The 15,836-nt window shown below is 31.2% G+C and overlaps 1 protein-coding gene across 1 annotated transcript; it reads right to left on the bottom strand.

Annotated features, from left to right (window-relative positions):
• Nucleotides 1-26: 26 nt before the first annotated feature.
• Nucleotides 27-6,477, bottom strand: LOC120151096 (AMP deaminase-like). Its single transcript, XM_039163636.1, has 19 exons — nt 5,969-6,477; nt 5,163-5,338; nt 4,764-4,950; nt 4,182-4,360; nt 4,029-4,080; nt 3,817-3,944; nt 3,541-3,720; nt 3,237-3,304; nt 2,997-3,139; nt 2,581-2,642; nt 2,169-2,282; nt 1,872-2,012; nt 1,600-1,752; nt 1,429-1,482; nt 1,247-1,357; nt 975-1,148; nt 808-888; nt 632-730; nt 27-527 (listed from the first exon to the last, which is right to left on the bottom strand). The coding sequence occupies exons 1-19, from the start codon at nt 6,318-6,320 to the stop codon at nt 459-461; spliced, it is 2,523 nt and encodes an 840-aa protein (XP_039019567.1). The 5' UTR covers nt 6,321-6,477; the 3' UTR covers nt 27-458.
• Between the last annotated feature and the right edge of the window lie 9,359 nt (nt 6,478-15,836).

The following is a 15,836-nucleotide window of genomic DNA, read 5'->3' as shown; positions in this document are numbered from 1 at the left end:
ATTATTTTAATCCAGTAACATTGAAATTATAATCAAAATTTATAATGCAAGAGAGGGCAGACTACCACTCTTGCTTGCCAAACTGGTATAACTAATAATAGCATACATATATAGTTTACTATAGCATTATATTTAGCAGGCACTTGAAGAAAATCATTTATAGTTACTATCTGAGACACGCAATTGTTTTGTCAATTGCTTCCTCCTGTATTTGGAAATGGGAATTGCCTACTCTGCGTATGTTTCCCTCACACAAATTTCATTCCGTGGCATAAAAAAGAATTGCTTTGCTTTGTCTGACTATAAAGGTTATGTTCCTGGGTCGAACTCGAGAGGCACAAACACTTGAGGTCGGTTTCACCACCCTCAGATAAATCGAAAGAGAATCAGATGGATGCCTCCCAAACATATGTGGCTTGAAATGTTTTAAGAATGGACTTTGTGCAGTATGTTGCACTTTACTTGTCCATTTCTTCGGGGATAATGGCCTTGCCTAGGTACACCAGCTGCATCTCCTCTCTCCAGATCTGCAGAAAATAGGGTAAGGGAATTAATGTTGTATTCAGGTTATTAAAGTCGCTTTAGGCAAGAAAATACATTCATGCACTATATTTTGCAGTCGAGCCCCTACCCTGTCACGGAATTCTAGCCGGATATGAGGTACATTTGTCCTGTGTATATTGTTTCCGGCAGGCCCTCTCTTATAGTACTCTGTTCCGATCCAGTGCGACTGAAAAAGAAAATGCAGCTCATTTCAATAACTCTCATTTTGAAGAGAGTTCAGCAAACAAATTGCAGAGTATCTACCTTCAAAGCATGTGAAAAACCTGACTGGTAGACCGAATTACGGGCAATCTCACAGAGATCACATGAACTCAGCTTCCACACCTGCGATTTGTAGGCTTTAACTCATTTGAATATTAGACAAAAAAAAAAGAGTAGATATTCTTGCTTATTAGAGGGAGAGAGATTACAGAAGCAGCTATGCTGTACTCTTCAACCAAAGGTTCCTTTGTTAAGTGTATCTGAAGTGGATCATCCGTAGATAAGGAAACATTCAGACCACGTAGGAAAAACACCGGAAAAGGATTCCGATGATAGTCCAGAAACAAGGAATTGTTGCTCAGAGGAGACATAGCCAACCCAATCTGGTACCAATATGCCAATCCATGACAATAATTAGAAACTCCATGCTTATTGGTTGACTGAAATATTTATATATTTTCAAGTTTCCTTCTGCTCTTACCTGTGCTAAATAATAAAGATACTGTAGTACAGGTGATTTCCTTAAATTGATTCCATGTGCAATATTATGAGCAGTTAGAAAGGTTGCCGCAAGGTGGTCGATGTCACCGGCCTGAAAATACAATAAATATGACACCACGAAAAATAAGGTGTGAAGGTAGCATGTAAAACTTTCTTGAGTACCTCCCCGGAATGTGGACGGAATTTGATGGTCGTCATGCCCTTGGATTCACGAAGCTGGAAAAATCATGCCACATAACAATGTAGTTGACACTGATAATTTGGAAATATAAAGACAACAAAGGTCTTCAAATCTAGTAAAGATGAAAACATATCCATTTGTATAATGCATACCTTGTTTAAGGTGTAAAGGTTCGCATAGCAATAATACGCATAGTATGAGAATGCAGGGTTAAATACATTAGTCCATTGATCTGGTGTTGGCATGTGTTTGGTGGGGCGTCTTTCAGGCTTACTCTCATCGTCTACCAAATCCAGCCCTACAACCTGAATCGCCAACAAGAAGCAGTTGACGTCACGAACGATGCAAGCCGAGGCACAATGCAATCTACACCAAACCATTGCAAATCCGGGGGATGAAGAGTTAAGAATAAAAGATACAAGACCTGTTTCAAGAAAACATGCAACTGAGGATGTGAATCTGGATCCACAGTAACCTCAAATAGAGGTATAAAGATGTTGTCGAGAATGTTCTGAAACGAGGTAACGATTCCCATCTCTTTGTAAACATTATACAATCGAGGGATCTGAAGCAAAAAAAAGAAAGATAAAATGTCACATTGTCCAACCAAAACTCAATAATTTCCTCTGATGTCACTGACATATTTTATTTGATTCACATGATATATGGCACAAAAGAAGCTAGTAGCTAGGTCAAGAGAATTCAAGTAGATCATTAGAACCTGAATTAACCAAACAACATTCCCACTGTACAATTCATTGTTAACAATCCAACTAGCCATTTGGTCCCACTCGCTTTGCTTCCTTCCATATATAGATATTCTGTATTCAGCCATCTGTGGCAATCAAATTGAATATCAAAACAATGTAAAATACAGTATCATAGTTTGGCGTGTTACAAGAGAGAAAGCATCCTGATGCATATCAATAAAAGCAAACATTAGAAATCCATAATTTGGTTCATCGATTACATATAGCTCCTCATAGAATTCAGCAAATTTATAGAAGATTCATCCACCGTATGACAGTTTTACGACGGTTTTACTCGAGTGCTAGTTCTATCTCATAGTCTCAGGAATCAGAGCAGCATTAATCTTAGCAATACAATCAATTTGTGTGGAATAAGGGAAATACCTGATATTTGCTTGCAGCGAGATCAGAGAACACTTGCTTTGTCACCTCGCCAAGGAATCGACCTGCATGAGGTACAATAATCGGACTGTATTTCAACTTAAGCACTGAGAAGAAAAGATTCTTTCCAAGAAATTAATCAATAAAAATTGCAAAGACAAGGAATAAAAAATGAATCGGAAGAGCACCTTATAATGCATAACAATGTGTGAATGTGAAGATGACATTCAAATAAAAGATTGGAAGCACAGTAACATATTAGATCCAGCACCATAACTGAATCTTATTATATATTTCAAACATCAAAGAAACACTAGCCATTACAAATTTATATAAATTGATTGTTTATTTTAATGTTATCTCAGCAGTTGACACAATATTTCTTTGTCCCCAAAATCAAGGAAGTATAAAGGATATACCTTGGATAAGATTGTCCTGCTTGAGGAAAATCTCCCTGAGCCTACTTTGACCGCAAGGATTATACTTGAGGTTAAATTTATCAAACCGATGAAAGGTACTCTTGTCAGCATGAACATCAAGAAGATCCACATTTAAATCATACCTTCTCATACAGACGCAAAAAATGAACTATAATTAGTTGCATCATCTCTCACTCCCTTTTTTAAAGAAATAAACAGAAGGTAAAAATATTTTATTACCCAGTTAAATCCAAGCTCTCAAAAACTTCTTTCAAGGTCAAATATGTCCCATCTCGAAATATTACAACCTGAAAACAGAACCTAGTGAACAATTTTTTTTTGGGGGGGGTGGGGGGCACATGCACCACTTCTACTAAGGATCACAAATTGCTGGTAGAGGATAAACCACTCCCTAGCAATGGAGATTGTCTACATCACGAGTGTAATGCATTAACTTGGAAGCATTCAGTTGCAAAAGGTGAACAGCAATTTTAAGGCCCTCTATAAAAGCACACCAAAGTAAATAACCAAGAATGGAACGCACCTCATCTGGCTCCTTCCTCAACTTCGACTTTATAAACCTCAAAAGATGTTTCTGGTTCATGCACGCTGAGTGATGGACATGAGTATCAACTTTCCTTACATTATAGAAGTCCCTATGCGGTGCACTTTTCTGAGCCAGGAATTCTTTATCCGCATTAAGCATCAAATGAAGATTGAATTTCTGAATGACCAACAAAATGGCAAAAAGTATTTTAACGATCAAATATAAGAAATTACAAAATTAGCAAGCACTTCAAAAGCAGGGCAAGGCATTCACTTGTTCTAGAAGATTTAGACGGTGATGACATAAAGTCCTGATATTGCCTGCCGCTATGACACGAAGTACGTGATGCAAGTCAGTGAAAAAGGTTGTTGCATCAGCTACAGGAAAGAATTCCCTTCTTGCTGAAGTAGAAAAGAAAATAAATGATAAGCAGTTCAGATCATCGAAATTACGAGAGGTTCAGTATAAGGTCTCTCAACACTTACAATCCTTATTGTCATAGACATGTATTACTCCATCTTGCATCTCAAAATAATGCTGCAAAAAAAAAGGTAGGCATATTTACAACCCTAAAGAAGAATGAGGACAAATGCAAGTGACTTGTGGTACAAAATCTAAGATTAAGAGTATAAAGTTACATCAGATTTTCCTTCAGGAGCATAATAAAAGGGATCTGGATTAGGTTTTGGTGTGCTTGGGTCTGATATAACTTCTTTCTCCCAAGGAGCAACTGCCTCCTTGAATACATATCTTTTCCGCATTTCTAGGCATTCTTGCAGAACTACATAGACCTCAACTTCGTCTGGTGATGGTACCTCTGGTTGTAGAATACAAAAAAAATAACAAAACCAGATTGGCAAATTGTACTCATAAAACCTGACATCATAAACCTGAAAGGTGGGATCTTGCAATTTTGCAATCTTTCAAACAGGGGAATAAACACATACATCACCTTAGGCTATTGTCGAACACTAAATTTCCTTTGAAAAACTTATACTTTCAAAAACAAAGCTAAGCAAGTTCTGCTAAATAATACAGGAAAGGATTTTAGGTTTACTTTGAATTATAGAATTTTTAGTTAAATAAACTCTTAAATGCACACATGATATAAACATTAGGACACGAGTAACGGTGAGAGCAGGGTATGAAGAAAAAATAAACATTATGATGCAGACATATTACATAAAAACCTATAGTTGCATAATTTAGAGAGACTATACCAGATGGGGAAATTTTAAGTCGTGCAAAAGTTCCGTGCTCTGGCACTTTCCTTAGGATATCAGCTGCAATAGGATCAGGTTGAACACCGTGTAGGTCACCGGATATACTATGGGTCCGAATCATACTTGAAGCAGCTCTCTTGATTGCCTCTCCATTACCATTAATATGGTCAGACAAATTCGGGCCCTACACATGTGAGATTTAAAATACATGGATATACTATGGGTCCGAATCATACTTGAAGCAGCTCTCTTGATTGCCTCTCCATTACCATTAATATGGTCAGACAAATTCGGGCCCTACACATGTGAGATTTAAAATACATGTTTAATCAAATTTCCAAAATAAGAGCATAGAATAAACAACTTCAGCAGGAAAAGGGAAGAAACTTTACTCACAGCATTTCCATTAGTATGCAGATATGTTCCGTCTAACTTAGAATTCTCAGTGATATTATCTTCATCGTCCGACCCTTCTATGCTCTCAAAGGCACTTACACTGGGGGACTTTGGAGTAGTAGGCCGGATAAGACTAGCAGATCTCTTTACTGGAGTTCCCCGGCCACCAGATTTCCCTGAAGCCAAAATAACTACTCATCTAATTGCAACAAAAGCGACTCAGACAACAAAAAGAAAAGAAAAAAAGTAAGCAATATGTGTGTGTAGCTGAAGACAAATCTTTTTCTTAACAAGTCCTAAAGTGAAAGTAATAGTATACCAGCAGGCAATGATCTTAAATGGAGGAAAAGAAAAGAAAAAAGGCTCATTAGTTTTTCAATTCAGCAGTGCTCGATGTGATATTCACATGTCATGATCTTGAAAAAAAAACCTTCAGATTCCAGAAGGTCAACAAAATTTTGATCTTCGATGAAATTTGAATTGGGGTACTAAAGTAAGTTTGAAATTTGAGTCTTTTCTTTTGATTTTCTGTTGTAAATCTACTTACTTTTTTCCTTCGTTGGAAGTAAACAAAAATCAGTAACTTTTTTTTCTTATCAATCTGATGATAAGTTCCAGTGCCTTATAAAAAATGTAAGGGAAAATAGAAATAAACAAAAGAAAACACGTTTCCAAGCTGTTAATGACTTAATAATTATGCAATGTGCAAAATCTCATTATAGCAACCGAAAATGCTATTTTCTTTATTTTTCACTAGAAATTTTCAATAACACACAAAAGCTCTTGATTTCAAATCTCTAGTTTACCTCCATGGAGAGTATGGAGCCTCGGCAAACCAGCGGGAATCCCGTCAACATGGATAGGACCGTTGCGTTTTTCTTCTCCGTCAATCCCACCGGATATTACAGTAACATCGGGCAAAGAAGACGAACCGCGGCGGTTGTATCCGTTCCCGTTCCGGCGAGAGTGTTGGCCTCGCCGCTTCCTGGAGTGCTGCGGCGACTCTCCCTCCGAAATGTCCTCTCTCTCCCTCTCCACAGTCTTGGCGAACTCCAGCAACTGACTTAAGGTTTTCCTGTGCATATAATACGACGACACGGCCACCAATGAAGCTCCGACCAGAGCCGCCATCGCTAGATGAATAGTATACGTGTCCATCTGAAAACAAATTTTATTTCTCTTTGCCTTCTCTCCAAAACTACTACTGCCAAAACCAAGGAAGCGGAGAGTAGAGGGAAATGGAAAAGCAGAAACCTTGGTAAAAAATCAACTGCTTTTGGTGAATGATAATGGGAGTGAGAGAGAGAAGCTTAGCACTAAGCTTCTTTGTTCCCGTATTTATAGGTCAGAAAATAGTGCTTTATATTGAACATATCCCAATACTAGGTTGATTAGGAAAATTAAAAAACAAAAAGGGTAAATTATACCTAGATCCACTTAACTATTTTTCTTTTTATTTTGATCATTGATCTTTCAAATTTAGTATCTGATTTGAGAATTAATTAAATTAAAGTTAAGGTAAAATTGGTTAAATGTGTAAATGTATCGATCTTTTTAATTATCAAGTCAGCTACTCAGTCAAATGTTAACGATAGATGCTTGATTGGTAATGTTTAAATAGTTAAGTGGTATGATTAATAATTGAAAAGTCGATAATCAAAATTAATATGAATAATAGTTAAGTGATCATATGTTAAAATAAATATCGGTGGTCAAAATAAAATATCATATGATTAGTTAAGAAGTTACGTTAAAATGATATTTCTTTGTAAAAATGTTTTTAGGTGGATATAATTTGATTAAGTTTATTATGTGGTAGTTTGAATTTGGAGAATTAATTTTAAATTTAAAAGTTTAGAAAGTTGTTGATAATTTTATCAGAATCATGAATAATTATTGATAAATTTTAGAGTCAAATTTTACGGTATTAAAAATCTAAAAGGAATAAAAGAAAGACACCATGAAAATTAACACGAATATAAATGGAATGGTAAGCATCTATGAGTTTGACTATTTTAAGTGTTATATAAGATGGGTAAAGTACATAAATGGACCCTCGACTATAGGGATATGCTTTGTTGAGTCTCTCAACTATCAAAAGTTACAAAATGGTCTTTTGACCATATGATGTTGCTTTGTTGAGTGCCTCAACTATTAAAAGTTACAAACTGGCTATGCACATATTTCAAACTTGTTCGTTTTCGTTAAAAATATGATGGTCATCTGAGCTATACATTAACATCCTGACTGAAATATGGTAGTCGTTTGAGATTATGTGACCATATTTTATCATATCTCAGTTAGTAGGTTAACGTCCAGCTCAGACTGTCCACAAATTTTTAATTAAAAGGATAAATTTAAAACATACGAATAGTCATGTGATTATTTTGTAACTTTTAATAGTCATAGACTCAACAAAACAAAGCCCTATAATTAGAAGATTATTTTATAAATTTTAATAGTTAAAAAAATTAACAAAACAACACTTTATAGTCTGAACCATTTGTGTATTTTACCTATACAAGATTTACACCTTTTATCATTAATTGATTGAAATTAATGTATATACTTGTGTTAATATGAGTTTCTACCCTAAACGTGTGTGTTTTTACATTATCCAAATATATTTTTATCAAAATATACTTTGTATTTTTATTTTCTTTTATTTTGGTCCCTATCCATGTAAAGATTTATGTATTATACATCAATAACAAACTTCAGTCTTTGCCAACCCTATTAAAGACTCGTTGGCAGAAATATGCATTTTTTAAAAACCGTGCATTATTAGTTTCATGTAATTTTTACATAGCTATTATTAAATGGAGAACCACTTATTCAATTTGATCCAAAGGTGATTTTTAGAACAATGAATATAAAGATAACAACAAAAAAGAAAGTGAATGGAAATTAATTATTGGCGTGGGGATTGGGGAATGCTTGTCTTGTTCCGATGTGGAGAATTAGTGTGGGTCGCGGGTCGCTTTCGTTACCCAAAACGAGGTCTTTGCCCAGCACTACCAGCTGCCTCGCAACAAAACACATCAACATAATGTTTATCTCATTATTCCATTTATTTATTTTATTCTACAGTAAAATACATAAATATTCTCAGATTATAAAATATTATCTTATTAAGTTATTTAATTATTATAAGATCCGACGTCATTTTATTAAGTCATTCGACTATTAAAAATTATAAAATAGTTATCTGATTATTTATATGTTTTAAACTCATATTTTTTTCGTAAAAAAATTAATTGTCATTTAAGCTAGACATTAACTGCTGATCGAAATATGATAAAATCTTATTTTTAATGATGTCTATTGGCATTATCGTTGCATTCAAATACTGGTTCGATGATATAATATTTCAAGCACTAACTCGATAACATAATATAATGAAGAGTTGGTCCATAAAATAAAACTCAAACAGTTATAGGATCAGATTTTATTATATCTTAGTCAACAAGTTAACATCTCTCTCAATGACATACTTTTTTATCGAAAAAGGACAAGTTATAATCATATAAATAATCAGGTGATCATTTTATAACTTTTAATAGTTAATAATTTCAACAAAATATCAATCTATAATTAAATAATTATTTTATAACTTTTAATAATATAGAAACGGATAAACTAATGCCTTATAAATGAGAAACTATTTATGTACTTGACTCCATACTAATTCATTTATACAATCATTTCTAGTGAATTAGTTATCAAAACCCACTAATTATTAGTCTAGTAAATGGCATCTCAGTAGACTCTACTGTTAACACGTGATAGATGTTATGCCTCAAAATATGAATAATAAATTTCTTTTTTTCTACTAATAGCTCCAAATCCTAACAAAACAGGTTTTTAAAATAACATTAATCTCGATATCAATTATTGTTGGAACTTGGAAGAGAAAATTCGAATTTGTATCGCTATTTTTATGGTGTTGAGGCCGCTAACTCTCCATCAACAACTACTTCAAGATCAAAACCTAATTCGATTCATTAACTATTAATTAGATTAATGACACGAGATGCTAAATATTAGTGTTAAAATTTTTGAGATGGTCATATTTATTTGTATTTAATTTTTGTTTGAGTTTTAAATTTTTTCTTTATATGATCTAAACTGGTTAGTTTCAATATTATAGGAAAACATCCAAATTATGTAATTAGTTTAAGGTGATAGCTGTAAATTCTTATTGTAATTTTGAATATTTTCAATTTTTAATAAGACTAACAGATTCTATTAAGAAAAAACAAACTTTTGAGGTGATCTTGTGGTTAAAAGAATTTTTTTTGTGATTTGAATTTAAGTGGTGTAATCTGTACATATGTGTGAATTTAAATCTAGGTCTTTTAAATATATGTGTAGGGTTAGGTCAAATTTCTGATATACCCAAATTCGACTCAAATATTCTACCCTTTGATTGTCACTCGATTTGGACTTAGGGAAGCTCCACTTCATTCAAAACTCGAATTGATTTTCTAAGGTAAAAAGTAAAGGCAAATATATATAAGTTTCATTTTTATGAGACAAACTAAAGACATAATTAGAAAAAAATAGAAAAGAACGGTATTATTACAGTTACTTTTAAATATATAAAATATAATTATAATAATATCTCGGGTTTGAGAGTCTTCACCCTAAACTCAAATCTAATCTGAACAGATTTTTTCATTAAAAAACTAAACTTAAACTTGATTTAAAAAAATGATCACATCCGATTGAAATCCATCAGGTCTTAGTTCTATGTTCAGTCTTAATTGGAATGATTGTCCTTATAATAGACACATATTCGATCTAAATTACCTTATTGATAAATTTAATTTAAAAAATATTTCCTTTGATTTGATTGGATGAAAAACGATATCCATTTTATTATTATTTTTTGTACTTCAAAGTTACTAAATAACATGAAAGTGGGCGGCCAAAACCCAAAGGCAAGGTTAAATTATAAATGGGTTAGGCTTCTTTACCGAAATTGACGAGGATTGACATTTGTGGCCAAGGATAAACAAAGTTGAAATTATAATGCTAAGATGATGGGGTGAGGACAAAATACCAAAATAAAGGAATGGTTTATTTTAAGTGATAAGTACCTGTAAATAGCCACATAGTAGTTAATACGTTTTATAGTGGAGAAGCGTGAATGGCTACAATAATAATAAAATTAATGGAAGTCTTAAATATAATGTTTAAACAAAAGATTTTTAATATATAAATCGAAAGATACTGAGCTATAGAAATTAATATTATACCAGTTTTGATCGTATTAGCCCAAATTAATCGTACCAAAATCAAGTAATTTAAATATTGTTCTGATATATTTATATATATTAAGTTTTGCATGATCTCACCGGCAACAATAAACAATATATCACTGCATTCCATTTAGACTTGTCGCCATAATCATTCGGATGGCCCATCCATCTTTGTAACTTATATGATTATCATCAATTTCATTCATCGTGTTTTTTTTATATAAAAGTTCAAAAACATGATTAAAAATTATAATATATTACAACTAGTTTGGCACAAGTCTCACAAAATTACAACGGAATCGTTTCACCTTTGAATCGGAAATAAAAACTTAACCATTCATAGTGGATTGAAAAAGAAGGAGAAGAAGTTGTGCTGTCCTAAAATATCCCTAAAAGATGGCTAAGATGATCTTTATATAGAGAACAAAAACCCTAAAAAAAATTAAATCTCCTTTAAATGAGTCTAATTCAAATTAGGAAATCTAGAATAAAGGCCAAAATAAATAAAGTATTAATTGAAAAGAGATTGATTCTTGGCCAGATACTTTTAAAATAATGGAAACATTCATAAAAGCGAGCTTCATCCCGGATTTGACTCTAAAAGTTCGGATTCTTCGCATTAGACAGTAGTCGAGTGTCATTCAACACTTTGTTGAAGATAGTCTTCTGCCCAATTTCACATTCTTTCAAAAGACTTGATTCTCACATGTAAGTATAAAAAATATGTTTTATGAGTTGATTTTCGCAATTTCATCTATATTTCACATCTTAAATAAAAACAAACAATTTCTACAATTAAGCTCAATTTCTAACGAGTATGAAAATATTAATCATAAAAAGATGTATATAATTATAACTTATTATGTATATGTATAAAAAATATGACCACAATCACGATTTGAGCTAGTTGGACAGCGGATGTGACGCATGCGTGTGTGCGAGGAATTATCTTGCCACATTCATCAAGAAAGGAAAAAGAATAACTTTTTAAATACCTGCAAAGTATTTTCCTTTCCGATATGAAATAACATATTCTTACACTTTTTTGAGCCTTACTAACACATATAACTAAAAATAATTCTTACAGCTTCATATAATATCAGGACTGGGACATCACAATTTGGCAATCAACTTCATTTACCTAAGCTTTTGATTTTACAGTTGGGACATGACATGATGCGTGGCGTTTTACACTTTTTTTCCTTTTTTTCTTTTTGTTACAAGGGGAAAAGACATAAAGCTAGTTCATTTTGTATCCTCTCGGAAAAAATATTCTTCTACAATCAGCTTCTAAGAACTGTAAAACTGCAGCAGGTGGATACTCAAAAATAACAAATTCTTCATCAAGGAATGTAAATGATTATATTATCTAAAATTTTTAAATTTTATAATTTTTATTAATAGTTTAATTATTTTTAAAAAATTCACAACGTTAAAATCAAATCATGCATAATCAGAACCCCGTATTTTCTATCATTCTTATTATATTTTGTCTCTCTTTTGGAATTATACAAAAATGACGATTTTAAATTCTTTTGAGATTGGTATCGAAGTCGGATTTGACAAATTTTGAATCGATCTAATTTTATAGTCATTTAAAAAATTTCGATATGATTTAAATTACAAGTCAGATCTAGTTTTTCAAAAGATAAGGTTAGATCAAATTTGAATTTAGGGTGAATTTTTTTACTTGATCCAATAATTATCTCTTAAGTATTTGATGATAACTACAATAATATTCCTTTCTATACTTTTCAATTAAGTTACTATTATACCAAATAAAAATAAATTTATATATATATATATATGCCAGGTCGAGCTAGATATACAATATTTACCCCAAAATCATATCAAATTTAGATCATATAAAACCTCTTTAAATCTAAAATCATGTCAAATGACATATAAAAATATAATACTAAAATCAGGTTGGATTAACTAAAAACAATTCCAACTTAACCTATATCTGTCATTATTTTTTTTGTGTAGTTATCGGTATTTGATCCTTTAATTGATTAATCCAGATTGAGTTGACAAAAGTTTATTATGTGGATGATCCTTTCAACTAAGTTTGCTTCATGCAGTTAAAATTCTAACCATTGACCTAATTTAAACCTTAAAAAATATAATATATCATTATATTAGATGAACTAATTATTAATTATATTTCTCTAATTAATGTTATCTCTGAACCGATTTTTTTTTTACTAATTGAGGCATATTGTGTTGTTGTGACTCTTGTTTCTGTCTTTTTCAATGGCGTGACAGATGCTGAAACAGAGGCTATTTTTTCCCTTTTAGGTGAGTTGGAAGATTGGATGTGGAGGGAATCTTTTAGATTATCCACACCATCTTGGGTTTGCAAATTTTTAAATTTGTCAATAATAAGATCTTTAATGCATATCATTATATATGCTTGTTAGATGTTGTTTTAAAATTGAATTCATTCACTTTAAAATCAAAATAATCTGAATTAATTGCCAAAATTAAAATAAATTAATTTAAATAATTATTTTTTAATAATTTTGAGTGATTATAAAGTAATATAAATTTTTTAAAAAAATTAATAAGTCTCTTAATATTCCACATCTTCATGTGGAATGATGTTGTGAATTATTAAAACACGCGTGGAAAATCGAAAACAAAAAAATTATTTACATTAGTTAATTCGTTAAGTTTTTAACAATATGTATCAAGATAAAACCTAAATGAAACGTTAAGTATGATTTTAAAAAAATAAAATAAAAATAATAATTTAAATACTAAATGTATAATTTATCTTATAATTTAATCCAATTAACCCGATCTGTTCAGTTGACAAGTATAATGTTAGTGTGGAAGATTTAGGTGTATGTCTCGAGCCTAAAGAAGATGAAGACAATAAATTGAATAGTCCAATCAAAATATCTCCACCAACTTTCCAACCACTTGTTTGTTCAATAATGTTATATATTTTCTTTTGGCCATCAATCTACTTAGCTACTGCTCATTTTCTACATGATTTCAACGTTTAGCTTTTTTGGGCACAAAGCATTTACTTTTTAAAGTTGGATTATATCGAAGATAATATCATTGTGTAAGAGGGTATATTTTATTGATTATTTATTATAATTAAATATTACTAAAACTTCATTTAAAAAAATATTAATAAAACTTGAATAATCATAGCCATCGATTATATCCATTATGATTAAACTCAAGAAACGGATATAGTGATAAAAGTGTTATTATTCCTTTTAGTTAATTCAAATTCAAATAGTTTTATTTAAAGACGTATGTGAATTTATCTAAATTTGAAATTGAACATAAATATTACCTTATAGTGGTTGAGTCAATATCCAAATTTCATAATCTATATATTAAATAATTATCTAAAATAATATTTGGGTCATTATCGAAATTATATAAAAGGGTTACTAATCAATGACTTTAAAGTGTATTTGGGTCATTATCGAAATTATATAAAAGGGTTACTAATCAATGACTTTAAAGTGTGCACCCAGAAGAGGATTAAATTAAAAAATTACAATGAATTATTTTAATGCATAACTTAATCTTAGAAATTAGGCATAATGTGTATTATCTTTCTTTTCCAAGTTATTTTATTCGACCTAATCATAAAATCTAAATGCTCTCACGGAAAGATTACAACGAGTTAGTGGGACACAAACACCTTTCTATAGTGATATCTGCTATTCTTTTTCCCCCCCATAAATTAATGAAAGCATGCAAATAAAAAGCTAAAATCTAGTTTATATACACATAATGTGTTATGGGAAAGCACCCGGGATTTAAAAGTGCAGTGGCAGTCGTGCTGGTGAAGCGTAGGATATACCGAACATTTTTTTTTAATTATTTCGAAGATGCAGAAGAAGAAAAAACCTCTCTAAATATTTTTTAGATAAACCGATATATTGTAATAATTTTAAAATATAATAATAATGATCATAATTTTACAAAATTAAATATATCTAATTTCGATTTAATAAATAGGTTGATAATAAAATAATAGATGCTAAAATTGAAAAACTATTACTTGCATAAAAGATCAGTAGCTTAAAAAACAAAATGGCTGGATATGAAATGTTGCTGTTGAATCTGAAGAGCATGGTTCTTCTACTTAAACTTGATCCAATCCAAATTCAAAATATATATCTCCATCCGGTCCCATCAGGTCACCTAATCTGGAGAGCATAATTCTTCTACTGAAACTTATCCAATGCAAAATTCAATCTAAATTCTTAAAATACAAATTCAATTCAAATTCAAATTGGAAAAAAAAATCAATCCAAATTCTTAAAAAATAAATTGGAAATTGGATTCGATCTAAGTAAAATAAAAACCCTAATTAATAAACCTATATAGAAAATATAATAATAATTATCTATAAAATATATTATTATTTTTATTATTTTGAATCAGATCAAAATTTTCACTCTCAAATCCAACTTTTTAAAATAAAATCGAATTTTATCAAAACCGAGTCGGTAATTTCAGGTTAAGGTATCACCCTACTTGTAAGTTTATACACTTACGTGGAATAATCTCAAACGTTTATAATATGAGGCATACAAATGATTCGTCTTATTTCCTGTTTAGTTTAGTCCTTATGTATTTGATATATGTCCTGACTTTTACTTCACTGTGTGACAAACTTTGTGCTAAACTTTGTTTAATAGGTGGGCCGGTCAAGCTTTGTTCGGGACACTTGCACACCAGACATAATTGTTCTCTCTCATTCTTTTCTTATTTTATAAATTTGAAAAAAATTTAAAATTATATATATATATATATATATATATATAATTATTAATAATCAAGTATAAAATAATATCCTCGAATCAGAATCCTTAAATAATAATAATAATTCCTTTACTATATAGGTTACACACTCCTAACCTCTACATCTATAGATCAAGAATGCTCGAATCAAAATCCTTTAAAAAAATTCCTTTACCATATAGGTAACTTCATTTAAGCTAATATATATATTCTTAACCATTTAAGAACAAGGCAATTTTCTAGTTAGTATGTTTTCTCGCAAGGTTCCATTATTGTTTGAGGTACATGACTTGACTTGAAACAGTTTGTTTTTGCTGTATAATCACTTTGCAGTAGGGTATTGCAATTGTTAATGACTTCAAAAGCATAGGAAACAAATCTCTAGGATTACAGGTCTTCTTTGTATGGTTATGTAGCGCATAATGAAGCATAATTTCATGGTGGAATAAACTCCAAATCTTCCATTAGATATTCATAGAGACGACCATCGAAAACCAGGAAACAAAACAAACCTACCGAAACACACACAAAGGAAAAAGAAAACAACAACAGAAACAGCACTAGACGATATTGACTATGTAAAGTTAAAAGAGTAGTGAGGCACAACACAGCAGAAACTTAAGGGTTC

The sequence above is a fragment of the Hibiscus syriacus genome, unplaced genomic scaffold (genome assembly GCF_006381635.1).
Source record: "Hibiscus syriacus cultivar Baekdansim isolate YM2019G1 unplaced genomic scaffold, ASM638163v2 tig00111027_pilon, whole genome shotgun sequence".
Taxonomy (NCBI): Eukaryota; Viridiplantae; Streptophyta; class Magnoliopsida; order Malvales; family Malvaceae; genus Hibiscus; species Hibiscus syriacus.
The sequence above is the reverse complement of the archived record's forward strand: the minus strand, read 5'-3'. Positions and strand labels throughout refer to the sequence as shown.

What these genes read in the sequence shown, in the direction of transcription:
- LOC120151096 (XM_039163636.1), bottom strand. Translation starts at nt 6,320, where the DNA reads ATGGACACGTATACTATTCATCTAGCGATGGCGGCTCTGGTCGGAGCT. An exon ending in TGCATGTTTTCTTGAAACAG is followed by an intron (nt 1,753 to 1,871) that starts GTCTTGTATCTT and finishes TTGGCGATTCAG; the next exon opens with GTTGTAGGGCTGGATTTGGT. An exon ending in TCCGTCCACATTCCGGGGAG is followed by an intron (nt 1,358 to 1,428) that starts GTACTCAAGAAA and finishes TTGTATTTTCAG; the next exon opens with GCCGGTGACATCGACCACCT.